Raw genomic sequence first — 14,342 nt, 5'->3', positions numbered from 1 at the left:
AAAAAAAAAAAAAAAAAAAATCAAAATTCAGAAAGCAGCACTCTGGCATCTACCTCTTTCTCAGAAGCATATAAACTTTCAATTAAATGAACAGAATAAGTTGGGCATGGTAGCTCACATCTGTAATTCCAGCATATTGGGAGGCTGAGGCTGACAGTTCACTTGAGCCCAGGAGTTCAAGACCACAATGGACAATATGGTGAAACCCTATCTCTACAACAAATACAAAAAATTAGTCAGGCATGGTGGTATGCTCCTGCTGAGAGGCTGAGGAGGAAGGATCATCTGAACCCAGAAGGCTGAGGCTGCAATGAGCCGTGATAGCCAGTACAGTATAGCCTAGGTGACAGAGTGAGAACTTGTCTCCCCCCACCAAAAAAAAGAACAGGATAGAAAGATTGCTTATATATTGGTACAAATGTATTATTTACCTTTGGTTAATATAGTGAATCAGAGTATAAATAACATCTCGAAGAACAAAGGCCCAAGCTCCTCCTAAGCCACTTTTTATATCTTTCAATAATAAACTAACAAACAGGTGGTATATTTTAAGAATTCTGTGCTTCTTATAAACATTATTTGTCTCAGCTGCTTGCTCACATATGGCAAGAAGTATTTTCTGATAGGAATCCTAGAAAATAAACAGATTTAGTAAAAACTTGTTTAATTACATCTACTCAACAACAATAAATACATTTTATACTTTTTCTTCAAATATTTGAATACCTACACATTTTATATTTAAAATAACAATTTAGATTTGGGTTTGATATCAAGTGCAAAATGTTACATTAAGAAAATTACTATCTTAAACTATTGCCAATTTATTTAATTTTCAGAAAGTAAACTATAATTAAATGGTATATTCCTATGAAAAAGTAAATGAGCTAACATATGACTAAAGTGTCACAAGATTCTGGCCTCATATGTAACATATTTCAATTAATGCTGACAAGTAAAATACCAAGATTCTAAAATAAATAAATGGGAAAAAAAAAATACCAAGATTTAAACTTGTAAATTCATGTTTTTCTTTTTAAATTATTAGATAAATTTTTCATTTGTTTACTTTGCCTCTTTAAGATGTACTTACAAAGTTTTTTTAGCTAAAAAAGAAGGAACGCTCTATTATTATGGTCAGCATGCATACTTACAGGGCTTTTGGAAAGAATTTCTAAAATGCTTTTCAACTTGGTTTTATGACAATTACTGATATAGGCAAATGTTGCTTTAATCACGTGCGATGGAAAATGAGGTGGATTAGGAGCAGGATCCAAATCCCTAATAGAGTTATGGGAAAAAAATGCAGTCATCATCTTCAAATATTTTGTTGATAGACCAGTGAACTTCCAAAATGAAAATTTAGATTATAATAACCCCCAAATTTAAAAACTATTTTTCCACGAAAAAACTATAGTTTTAATAAAATCAAAAATGACATATCACAGTGCAGATACATAAATCAGATTATCTAAATACCTTTCACCATCAATAACTTAAATAATCTTAAAGGATCTTAAAATTATTTTCTTTAAAAAATCTTATAAAGTTAAAAGGCAGTTCAACATATGAGCCTCAGTATTACTCCAGATTAGAATCAAAGCTCTATGTCAGTACTGTAAAAGTAGTATTTTAAGACACGGCAATCAACACTTATTTAGATAGCATGAAAGTACTTTCTCAGGTATTATTACTATTTTACTATTTTATACACCCAGCACAGTAAGGCACAATAGTAGCTTACAATCAAGCTGGAAAAATAACTCTAATGTTCATATACAACCCAGAGACATTTACATCCAAATTAAATTGTACAGACAATAAAGTACAATAAAGAAAAGGTGAGGCCGGGCATGGTGGGTCACACCTGTAATCCCAGGACTTTAGAAGGCCAACACAGGCGGATCACTTGAGGCCAGGAGTTCAAGACCAGCCTGGGCAACATGGTGAAACCCCTCTCTACCAAAAATATAAAAATTTAGACAAGTGTAGTGGTGCACGTTTGTCATCCCAGCTACTTGAGAGGCTGAGGTAGAAGGAAAGATCACTTGAGCCTGTGAGGGGCAGGTTGCAGTGAGCCAGGATCATGCCACTCCACTCTAGCCTGGGGAACAGAGTGAGACTCAAAAAAAAAGAAAAGGTGATCTAGAAAGGCAAGTTATAGATAAAGAGAAGATAGCTAGGAATAATGTGCATGAAGAAAAAAATTTCAAGGGACAGCAGATGGCACAATGTTCAAATATTACAGAAAGACAAAGAAAAGGTTATCGGGTTTGCTAACAAAGTGGTCAACTTAGAGCAGTTACTGTGAGACAGCTATAGCAAAAGAGGATAGATAATTACTCCAATTCAAAGGTGGCTGTTTTTAAAGAAACAAACTTTTTAAAATGATGTCTATAAATTGAAATAGACATTGAAGGTGACAACCAATTAACTTCTTTAAGAACTTGTGAAGTTGCAGCTAGTTCTCTAAGTTTAAAATGTACGTACCCTGAAAAGTCACAGAGGTCAGTGCTCTGACTGGCACCAGAATTTGCTGGCTCATGTAACGTCATCAATAACTCCACCACAATTTCTGGTAAATTACTAATGAATAAATGATCAATCTGCAAGGGCACAAAATTAAAATATATTTAATATTTTATATCTGTGAAGTTCAAGACAGCTCAAAAGGCATATGCTATTACCTTATTTCCAAAATTATTCAATGACTGTAAAAGAAAATGATCTACAAGATTATAACTAACTCTACATTTTTCTTCTATGCAGCCAACCTGTAGACTAAGAGGGAAAAGTAGGAAAATCAAGCCAAACAATTCCCCCTTAATCCAACTCTTTTTAAAGAATCATTTTAAATAAGAATTCAGTCTATCATTAAGTTTTGTGACCTGGTAATTTTTCAAATTTCCCACTGATCTATAACTACTCCTGTATCTGCATTTTACTCTTGACTTTATTTGGGAATTTTGTCTCACTTACAGAGCTTTACTGTTAAGAATTCCCAGTGACTGGCAATAATCTCATCTTTGTTCCCTGCATAACTTCTTCCCAGACTTCTACCTGAGTGCCATCCCAAATTCTAAGGCTAGCTGCAATCCACATCCCCTTTCATCAATAGTAGAATAAAACCCTCCCCAACATATTTGGACTTTTCATGAATCTACTTCCCACTACAGGCAGGTTGCTTCACAAAAGACATAAATTCTCTAAATATGAAGAATAAGTCTGCTATGTTACATGTAAGTCAAATGAATGAGAATTGTTAAGTATTCAGGGTAAATTTAATAACTTTCCAAAATAAAGAATTAGAGTGATCTAAAGGAAATGGCAAATTTACTTAATGCATAAGGAAGTTCAAAAATATACTTTGTAATAACAAAAAGTATTTTAGAAGGTGACAAGAAAGAAACTAATGTAAATGAGGCAGAGCAATAAGATCTGGAGGCAGGGAACCTAAGGACAATCCAGGCTGACTTCCTAGAACGAAATCAAAAGGAAAACCCCAACTTTCCATGCTCAAGTAACAAAAGGAGCAGAGGCTACTCCCTTTGCAACCCCCTCCCTTTTACTGCTGCAGATGAGAAACTGAAAGTACCTCTGATTGGTACCCTTCCACAACCAATCAGACTGATCACAGGCCACTGCTTCATTCACACAGGGTGTACATCAAGTAACCAATGGGAAACCTCTAAAGGGTATTTAAACACCAGAAAATTCTGTAATCAGGCTCTTGAACCACTTGCTCAGGGCCCACTCCTAGCCTGTGGAGTGTAATTTCATTTTCAAGAAATCTCTGCTTTTGTTGCTTCATTCTTTCCTTGCTTTGTGTGTTTTATACAATTTCTTTCTTTCTTTTTTTTTTTTTTGCGACGACGAAGTCTCACTCTGTCCCCCAGGCCGGAATGCAGTGTCATGATACTAGCTCACTGAAACCTCTGCCTCCCAGGTTCAAGCAGTTCTCCTGCCTCAGCTTCCCAGATAGCTGAGCTTACAGGCATGTGCCATCATGCCCAGTAGAGATGGGGTTTCACCATGTTGGCCAGGCAGGTCTCAAACTCCTGACCTCAGGTGATCCATTCACCTTGGCCTCCCAAAGTGCTGGGATTACAGGTGTGAGCCACCACACCCAGCCAAGAATTTAACTTATATCTTTAACCAAAAAGCTAAAAAATCATTATTTAATTTTAGCCACTCTTCATTCCTGAGGCTAGTGTTTCAGTCAAGGTCTAATGTAATTACTTTTCTCTCCGAAACCTATTCAGGTTCTAAAAATTGCTCTTTTGGTTTGAATACATTAATAAAAGAATAGTAAGATTAAGGATGATCAGAAGACTAAGCTGTGAGACGGAACAGGAGTGGCTAGAGGCTGAGTGTCTCTCTCAAATTGCATAACCTCTGGAGTGCCTGTATTCTGTTCAAGCTGTCTTTGGGAAAGCAGTCCCCTGCTCACCATTTCCCTCCAGACTGCAGACTTACAAGCAGTTCTGAATGGGTTCACCTAAGCAACCGAGGAACTTGCTGTCCCATTTCTTAGTTCAATATAGATAACCAGGAAACTAAAAAAAAAAAAAAAAAAACCTCTCTTGAAGTCTATCTAATATTGACCAAGTTTGGTTAGTTATCCCTTACATGTATCCAAAATAAATAAGTACATGAATAAATTTGGAGTGACCACAGCTTTTCTAGCTTAAAAAAATTTACATGTATGTTTTACTATAAGTTGCTTCAAAAAATTTTGAAATGTGTAAAAATTATTATAAAACAAACGAAGCTTGTTAAATCCTTCCTTACGCAATTCCTTTTGACAGAGATTTAATGAATTCCCAAAATATATTACGTGGTTGAGATACATTAGCCAAAAATAAAAGAGAGAACTTATGGTGGAGAAGACCAATGAATAATTAACATAATTCAAAAGTATATTGTGGTTGGGCACGGTGGCTCATGCCTGCACTCGCAGCACTTTGGGAGGCTGAGGTGGGAAGATCACCTGAGGTCAGGAGTTCAAGACCAGCTTGGCCAACATGGCAAAAACCCATCTCTACTAAAAACACAAAAATTAGCTGGGTGTGGTGGCGCGCACTTGTAGTCCCAGCTACTTGGGTAGCTAAGGCAGGAGAATTGCTTGAACCTGGGAGGCAGAGGCTTCAGTGAGCTGAGATTATACCACTGCACTCCAGTGTGGGCAACAGAGTGAGACTCTGTCTCAAAAACAAAACCAAAGAAAATTGTATCATATGTTAGAAGATAATAGGTGTCATAAAAAAAAAACAAAGAGCAGGGTATGTGAACTATAGGAGTGAGGGATGCTTCTTTTTCTTGAAAAGTGGAAAGCTTGGTGAGACTGAAGAGGGAGTGAAGATTTTCTATACACTGTTTAGTATTCCTTGACTTTAACAACCAGCTTGCATTTGTGTATTACTGTAGTTTAAATGAATTTTTAAACAGCAGAAGAAAATTATTCAAATTATTTTTTGGGTTATTTCTAATTTAATGCATTTATACTTATTTAAAAGCCAATCAGAGGGAGAGAACACGAAATAACCAAAAAAATTCATGGGTTGGCTATGCTAGATAATGATTACAACAAGCTAAGTTTCAATATGTAAAAAAGAATAAATAGACTTAAAATTTAAAGCTGATATCTCAGATCATTCAGGGAATAAAAAGTAGATAAAAATTGAAGCCATACCTGTTTTCCCAATAAGTTTTCACTTTTAAGCATATCATAGACCTTGGTAGCAGTCTCTCTTTGCTGTGCCATCCCACTGTCTCCTGTACCCTCATAGGCAAAATAAGGAAGAATATTTACAAGAATCTTTGGAAAGCAGTCTGTTAGAAGACTTTTCCAGTCCTCTTGAATCTGATTAGCAATGCACTTCACCTCATCGAAACGGCTTCTAATCACCAGATGTGGAATCAAAATCTTATAACAAGATCTAAAAATATAAAAATTTAAAATATAGGTTATATATAACTTTTCCAAGTAAAATATTATAAAATAGCTCTCAAAATAATAAACTGTTTTAATACCATCAGCATTAAAGTATCACATTTTATCTAGATTATTAAACATTCTTTAATTTTATAAATGGAAAAATTAAGTCAATTCCAAATAGTCACATTAAAAAAATTAGAAAGCTTAGAATATACCATCATCATAATTATGTGATTTTAAAATGGGGACCTTGTTCAGTAGCACCCTTAGCAAAAAGTAAAAAGAAAAAAAATAAATAAAAATGGAGATTTGAATTTATATTTATTTATTCTGTATAATCCATTTATAAATAATTTATATAAAATTATTGTAAAATAAAATGTAGAAGCAATTATAAATTCAAACTAATGTAAATGCAGTTGGCCCTTGAAAAACATGGGTTTGAACTTATACTTGCATATTTTTCAACCAAATGCAGATAGAAAAACAGTATTCACGGGATGTGAAAGTCTTCATATACAGAGGACTGACTTTTCACATGGGTTCTGCAGGGCCAACTTGGGGACTTGAGTATGCACAGATTTAAGCATACATGGGGGATCCTGGAACCAACCCCTCACATATACAAAGAAATGACTATATTGTTCTTGCCAAAATGAATGAACTGTAAGGACCACTAAATTTACTTTTGTAGGACTATCCTTCTTAAAGGAGACTATCGACATACAACTCATAATCTATTAGAAAGCTCTATTAGGATGAGCCTGAAACTCATCTGAGACATACTATCGTACATGTAAAATGCACAGCAAAGTCCACAGCACAGAGCATGCTCAACAAGTATGAGACGCCTTCCCATCATCCTGATACCTAAATATTACTTTTTAGTTGTTTCAAACCTCTCCATTTTCAATTTTTTCTTCTACAGAGTTAAAGACAGCAAAATAAAAGTTTTACATTAAGTTTCTAAATCTAATAGAAGTAATGATTAAACAGCCTATAATCAAGCAACAGAAAAGAAAAACCAGGCAGAAATAACAAGGTACTAGTAATTTATCTTCAATTTTTTCCAAAGGAAAGATGATCAAACATTAAAGCTGAAAGGGACCTGAAAAATCTCCTTGTGTAACTCCTTTACTTTACAGATTAAAAAACCAGGGCATAGAGGGTCTTTATGTGGCTTGACCAAAGTCACATAGCTGGTTGTTGGCACAGCCAGGACCAGACCTGAAGTCCAGTGACTCCCTTCAATATATTCTTTTTTTTTTTGAGACAGAGTCTTGCTCTGTCACCAGGCTGGAGTGCAGTGGCACGATCTTGGCTCACTGCAACTTCCACCTTCTAGGTTTAAGCGATTCTCACGCCTCAGCCTCCCGAGTAGCTTGGATTACAGGCGTGCATTACCACACCCAACCAATTTTTATATTTTTGTAGTAGAGATGGGGTTTCACCATGTTGGCCAAGATGGTCTCAATCTCCTGACCTTGTGATCCGCCCGCCTCAGCCTCCCAAAGTGCTGGGATTACAGACATGAGCCACCAAATACATTCTTATTAAAACAAGCTGTCCTGCTTCTCATACTATGTGGCCTTCACAAACACATGTGTATGGGTATAGTTTGTGTGGTGATGGTGATGGGGACTTGCTAAACATTGTTAACTAATTTTAAATTAAACAAATTTCACACATGTTATATGTAAACTTACCTATAGAAATCCTCGATATTTGTGTAGTTTAATAAAATAAAAGGAAAAGAAGATAAGCTGTATTCAGTATCTTGAAGATTTAGCCATTCCAAAACCAGATAATCCAAATGAGAAGCCATAAAGTCTTCTAAACACCTATATCCAAAAGTTTCAGAAACTTTCTCTAAAACCTGCACAAACCAGAAAGTCAATTTGTTAAGAAAAATGAAAAAAATAAATCATTTAAATACTTGCTAATATTATTTAGAGTAAGACCTAGAAAGAACAGTCTTTTAACTTTTCTTGATTTCCTCATCTATGAGATGGGGATAATAATGAAGAAAATATACTCAACTGGCAAAGCATCTGACACACAGCAAACCCTTAATAAATGTTAAGTAAATAAAAACATAAAAATATGCTGGGAGTTTTCAACATTTGGTTACATTTAAAGGAAGATTTAAAGTAAAATTATTGGCCAGGCATGGTGGTCCACACCTGTAATCCTAACGCTTTGGGAGGCTGAGAAGGGAGGGTTGCTTAAGCTCAAGAGTTCAAGACCACCTTGGGCAACATAGCGAGAACCCATCTGTATAACAAATTAGTCAGGCATGGTGGCACATGTCTGCAGTCCCAGCTACTCATGTGGCTTGGGAGGACTGCTTGAGCCCAGGAGGTCAAGACTGCAGTGAGCCATGATTGAATCACCACACTCTGGCCTGGGTGAGAGTGAGACCCTGTCTTTCAAAATAAATAAATAAATAAAAATTTTAAAATAAAGCAAAATCATTCCTCTCAGGCTTAAATCCAAATAAAAAATCCACAGAATACATACCACTTATAACTGTTAGGTAATGTATTTGTATACTTTTAAGAAACACCAAACAAATCTCATACTGAGAGGTAAAAGCTTAACTAATTACAGGTTGGCTTACTATAAAGCTCCACAGAAACTATGCTGGTAGAATGTTAACTGGAGTACGAGTTCGCTGACCTACCATTGACTTATTACATAAAAATCTGCAATGGAAAGGCCTGGAACTTCCTAAACCATAAATGCTGGGGTGATGGAAAAGAAAGGGGGCCAACATTCTATAATACTGTGCTGATATAATAATTATGAGGCGGGTCCCTAGTCCTTCTCCCCTAATAACTGAAATTAAAAGCCTGATAGCTGTTAAATTTGACTTCTGGCCCTGCTAGACCCCAATGTGCTGCCCCAGAATCTACCAGGCAAAACACCTATACTGCTCTTGGGTCCATATGTTTCCCTCAAAAAATACTATTTCCAAAAGCCTGGTCTGTCTGGTGAACAAGTCATTCACCCTTGTTAGTTCAATGAAAGCCTTGTGAAATGCTCTTAAACTGAATATGAGAAATGACAGTGCATACACATAAATACACCATTTGAATAGTTTTTACATAACTGCTCTCCAATATTCCCAACCTAAAAAATAAAATTGTTTCCTAGTCTTAAATAAGTGCCACTTAGAAAATCTAGCTTTAACTTTTTAAATTATTTCACAGTGACCCAAGGAAGCTTATAATAAAATATTCATCCACATATACCTTTTTCACAAGGTGAGGTTCTAATCCGTTTTCTTTCACAGATTTACAAAGAGCAAACAAAGCCTGCTTTTCACAGATAGGGCTACAGGATAAAACCACAGCTATCAACATCAGTAAAACAGATTTTCTATTATAAATTTCATCCAAATGTTCACGGTTCTCAGTGCTATGGGACTTAAAAAGAAATTTTAAAAAAGTAGCATAAGGTAAAACGTAAATGTTTAATGATCAATTATAAAATCCCAACTGAACTCCAGATTTTTGACTAGCTATTTCACATTTAGAGAACCTTCTATTCACTAATCATAGTTCTTTTGTTACAAGAAAAAGTAAGGACTTAATACCTTTACTAAATCACAAGCATTGACACATTTAAAAACAATTATGGCCTTTCCACTAAGTCAGTTCCTTCACCCATTTTTTATAAGACACAGATCTATAACATTCTGGCTATACAGAAACATTTAATAACTAAAACAGTGTAACTGGATTGCTTGTAACACAAAGGATAATTGTTTGAGGAGATGGATATCCCATTCTCTATGATGCGATTATTTCATCACATTGAAATAATCACATTGTGTACTTGTATCAAAACATCTCATGTACCTCACAAATGTATATATATATATACACACACACACACCTACTATGTACCCATAAAAATTAAAAATCTAAAAATAAATAAAGTAAAAATTATAGAAGATCCAAGTTCTTGTATCAACTTTGTTCATGACAATATGTTTCTGTTAATGCAGTATAAGATAGAGTTGGCCTTTTTTGATAACTGTAATACAATGCTGATTCATACTATAATCTCAAGATGTAAAACTTTTTAGGTCTTTTTCTAAAGGAATTGCTGTCAGATCGTTATTCTCCCTTTTTGCAGATGACAGGCTGATTTAAAATGTGTAATATACATTATCTCTATTAGATTTATGTTATTTACACTTATCTTTCTAATCTATTGAAATTCTTTTCTAAAGTCACATTCCTTCAACTGTCTTTTTCAATTTCCTGCTATCACAGATTTGACAGTCATTTAACTATCTTAAATACTCGTAAGAAACAAATCAGGGCATAAATATATGAAAAAAATTTGAATCCTAAGACAATTATTACCATACTATTCTACAGCAATGTGAAATATCACATTTCACTGGAAACACCATAATTTGATCTTTTTCTCAATCCATTTCTTCCAATTGTCACCTGCTCCCATAATTAGTTTTTAATCAGATCACACATGAAAGGATTTTTAAAATAAGGAAGCCATTTATACTCCCAGAGAAACTCAGTTAAATTTTGGGTTTCTCCATAAAAATACTACAAATTAAGTTAAACCAAAAGAACTTACTATGATTTGACTGATTGTAACCTAGAAATAATGGAGTTTCATTGAATTCATAGTTGTTTTAGAGCGGTTTTATATAGTAAACTACTGGATTATAAACTCTCTTATGCCAAACTTGGTAATTTATGGAATATTCATAGCAAGCGTGTGATAACAGCCAATATATGTTACTTAAAATTACCATTTCTCTCATTCCTTCCTGAGCTTTCAAGTATGCATTTTGAAAAGCTGTTTGCTGAAGCTTCAAAGGAAGTGCTTTCAGTAACCTGGAAGAATCTCGTTTTGTGTCCTGGAATAATCTTAAAACAAGCAAACAAACAAACAAAAAGTGAAATAATTGTTTAATCCAAAGCATATTCCAAAACAAAAATAAATCACTCTGTGAGACATAATAACATACTAGCTCTTTTTTTAAAGACTAACAAAACCTGAGTTTATTTAAAGAGGTTCAGACCAGCGGCTTAGTATTAAGGTCTTTAATACAAAATCTATTTTCTCCTAGAATTGAAGAGGGTCTTAAAATCTCTTTTAACTGCCGCCCAAATTTGAACAGCACTGAACTCAAACTAGCCAGAAAAGATAAGCTGTTCTCTGGCCAAATACCAATTAGTTGAGTCCAAAGATTCCAATGTCAACCTGCTCTAATATTTAATCACTCTCAAAGTGGGTAGGTTAATGTTTTAATGTACCATTTAAATTTTGTTTTATGTGATGGTAAAAGGCTCATCAGTGTGCCTTTTACATAGCAGCCACATATTTAAGGATAACTGTTTAATCGACTTTGTCTGTTATCCTTTGTTAGTAATCAAAGTTTTTATAATTAAGTTCCTCTGATTCTTCTAGTTTCTCTAACTGCTTTTAAAATAGCTAAACATCAGATATCTGCTACCGTCTGAATGTTTAACCCTCCAAATGTCATGCTGAAATCTGATCCCCATTAGGTTATGCCTAATGGGAGGCGTCTGAGTCATGGGAGCTGATCCCTCATGAATAAAGGCCTAAGCATAGGGAATAAGTGAGTTCTCACTATTAAGTTCCCACAAAAGCTGGTTATTTAAAAAAAAAAAAAAAAAAAAAAAAAGAGCCTGGCACTGCCTTCCCCACCCTCCTTTGCTTCCTCTCTCACCATGTGATCTCTGCACACACTGATTCCTCTTTGCCTTCTGCCATGAGTCTGAGGCCCTTACCAGATGTAGATGCCACATGCCAAATAAACCTCTTTTCCTTATAAATACCCAACCTCAGGTATTCCTTTATAGCAACACAAATGAACTAAGACAAAATTTAACAAGTGTAAAATTAAAAAAAAAAAAAGAATGCTATTTGTCATTCTTGAATTTATACTTTATGAATCTTCAATTTTTTTCAATGCCAACACTACACTGCTGCCTTATTACATTCAACTCAGTCTTATATAACCTCAGTCCTTAAAGTTCAGCATATATTTGCAGTCTTACATAACCTCAGTCCTTAAAGTTCAGCATATATTTGCTATATTTTATCTGTGATATTTAGTAAGAACTTGAACTTCTAAACATATTCATTAGAAATCCTTACAATGGAAGCTCTTACTGAAAAGAGTTCCAAACCTAAGGAGTTAGACACAAAATCTAGTTTATGAAAACATTACTGTCAGCATATTCAACTACTGAAACAGTTTTAATACTTTATTTGGCTGCTGGAACAATATAGTGATCTTTTATTATTGGTCACTTACATTTGAACAGTAAAGTTACTCAAATGACTTTTCAGCTTTGATGTTTTTATAGGATCATGTAATTTTTTTTCAAGTACATTATTTTAAAAACAGTTATTGAATACCTATCACATGCCAAGTATAGTTTTAGGTACTAAAAATACAGCAATGAACAGAACAGACAAAAACCAGTGCTTTTAGGAATTTATATACAAGTAGAATAGTGAGAAGTAAATATATTAAACTAGAATGTTTCAAGTTATCATAAATGCTAAAGAAAATTAAAACAAGGGAACAGCAAAATGGCTGAATAGGAACAGCTCCAGTCTGCAGCTCCCAGCAAGATCAATGCAGAAGCTGGGTGATTTCTGCATTTCCAACCGAGGTACCCAGCTCATCTCGTTGGGACTGGTTAGACAGTGGGTGCAGCCCACAGAGGGTGAGGTGAAGCAGGGTGGGGCGTGACCTCACCTGGGAAGTGCAAGGGGTTGGAGAACTCCCTCCCCTAGCCAATGGAAGCCATGAGGGACTGTGCCCGGAGGAACAGTGAATTCCAGCCCAGAAACTACGCTTTTCCCATGGTCTTTGCAACCATAGACCCAGAGATTCCCTCAGGTGCCTACACTACCAGGGCCCTGGTGGCAGACACCGAGCTAGCTGCAAGAACTTTCTTTCCATAGAAAAAAACTCATAAGAAACTCACTGAAAACCGCACAACTACAGGGAAACTGAACAACCTGCTCCTGAATGACTACTGGGAAAATAATGAAATTAAGGTTTTGAAACCAGTGAGAACAAAGACATAACATATCAGAATCTCTGGGATGAAAAAGCAGTGTTTAGAGGAAAATTTGTAGCACTAAATGCCCACAGAAGAAAGCAGGAAAGATCTAAAATCAACACCCTAACATCACAATTAAAAGACCTAGAGAAGCAAGAGCAAATAAATTTAAAAGCTAGCAGAAGCCAAGAAATAACTAAGATCAGAGCAGAACTGAAGGAGATAGAGACATGAAAAACCCTTCAAAAAAGTCTATCAATCCAGGAGCTGATATTTTGAAAAGATTCACAAAATAGACAGACTGCCAGTCAGACTAATAAAGAAGAAAAGAGAGAAGAATCAAATAGACACAATAAAAAATGATAAAGGGGATATCATCACTCATCCCACAGAAATACAAACTATCATCAGAGAATACTATAAACACCTCTATGCAAATAAACTAGAAAATCTAGAAGAAATGGATAAATTCCTGGACACATACACTCTCCCAAGACAAAACCAGGAAGAAGTCGAAACCCTAAGCAGACTAATAACAAGTTCTGAAATGGAGGCAGTAATAGCCTACCAACCAAGAAAAGCCCAGGACCAGACAGATTCACAGCTAAATTCTACCAGAGATACAAAGAGGAGCTGGTACTGTTCCTTCTGAAACTATTCCAAACAACAGAAAAAGAGGGAATCCTCCCTAACTCATTTTATGAGGCCAGCATCATCCTGACACGAAAATCTGGCAGGGACACAAAAAAAGAAAATTTCAGGCGAATATCCCTGATGAACATTGATGTGAAAATCCTCAATAAAACACTGGCAAACCGAATCCAGCAGCACATCAAAAAGCTTATCTACCATGATCAAGTCAGTTTTATCCCTGGGATACAAGGCTGGTACAACATAAACAAATCAGTAAATGTAATCAATCACATAAACAGAAACAATGCCTGTAATCCCAGCACTTTGGGAGGCTGAGGCAGGTGGATCACCTGAGGTCAGGAGTTTAAGACCAGTCTGGCCTACATGGTGAAACTCCGTCTCTACTAAAAATACAAAAATTAGACAGGTGTGGTGGCAGGCGCCTGTAATCCCAGCTACTTAGGAGGATGAGGCAGAACTGCTTGAACCCAGGAGGCAGAGGCTGCAGTGAGCCAAGATCATGCCATTTGCACTCCATCCAGCCTGGGAGACATGAGCAAAACTCTTGTTGCAAAACAAAACAAAACAAAACAAAACAAAAACAAAAACAAAAACAAATTAATATATGTGTATTCCAGTACTCAAATATGATCCTCGTGATAGAAATATCCCAGGGCTACACTGTA

The 14,342-nt window shown here is 35.5% G+C and overlaps 1 protein-coding gene across 1 annotated transcript in view; it reads right to left on the bottom strand.

Annotated features, from left to right (window-relative positions):
- Positions 1 to 14,342, bottom strand: part of ATM (ATM serine/threonine kinase) — a 146,054-nt gene that overhangs the window by 78,583 nt on the left and 53,129 nt on the right. Inside the window, exons 25-31 of the mRNA XM_037745197.1 lie at positions 10,728 to 10,845; positions 9,193 to 9,366; positions 7,645 to 7,814; positions 5,693 to 5,939; positions 2,491 to 2,606; positions 1,155 to 1,281; positions 432 to 631 (exon numbers count right to left, since the gene is read on the bottom strand). Coding sequence (XP_037601125.1) covers positions 432 to 631; positions 1,155 to 1,281; positions 2,491 to 2,606; positions 5,693 to 5,939; positions 7,645 to 7,814; positions 9,193 to 9,366; positions 10,728 to 10,845 — 1,152 coding nt within the window. The remainder of the gene's footprint in view (positions 1 to 431; positions 632 to 1,154; positions 1,282 to 2,490; positions 2,607 to 5,692; positions 5,940 to 7,644; positions 7,815 to 9,192; positions 9,367 to 10,727; positions 10,846 to 14,342) is intronic.

The sequence above is a fragment of the Cebus imitator genome, unplaced genomic scaffold (assembly GCF_001604975.1).
Source record: "Cebus imitator isolate Cc_AM_T3 unplaced genomic scaffold, Cebus_imitator-1.0 Scaffold194, whole genome shotgun sequence".
Lineage (NCBI taxonomy): Eukaryota > Metazoa > Chordata > Mammalia > Primates > Cebidae > Cebus > Cebus imitator.
This window is presented reverse-complemented; position numbering and strand designations above follow the sequence as displayed.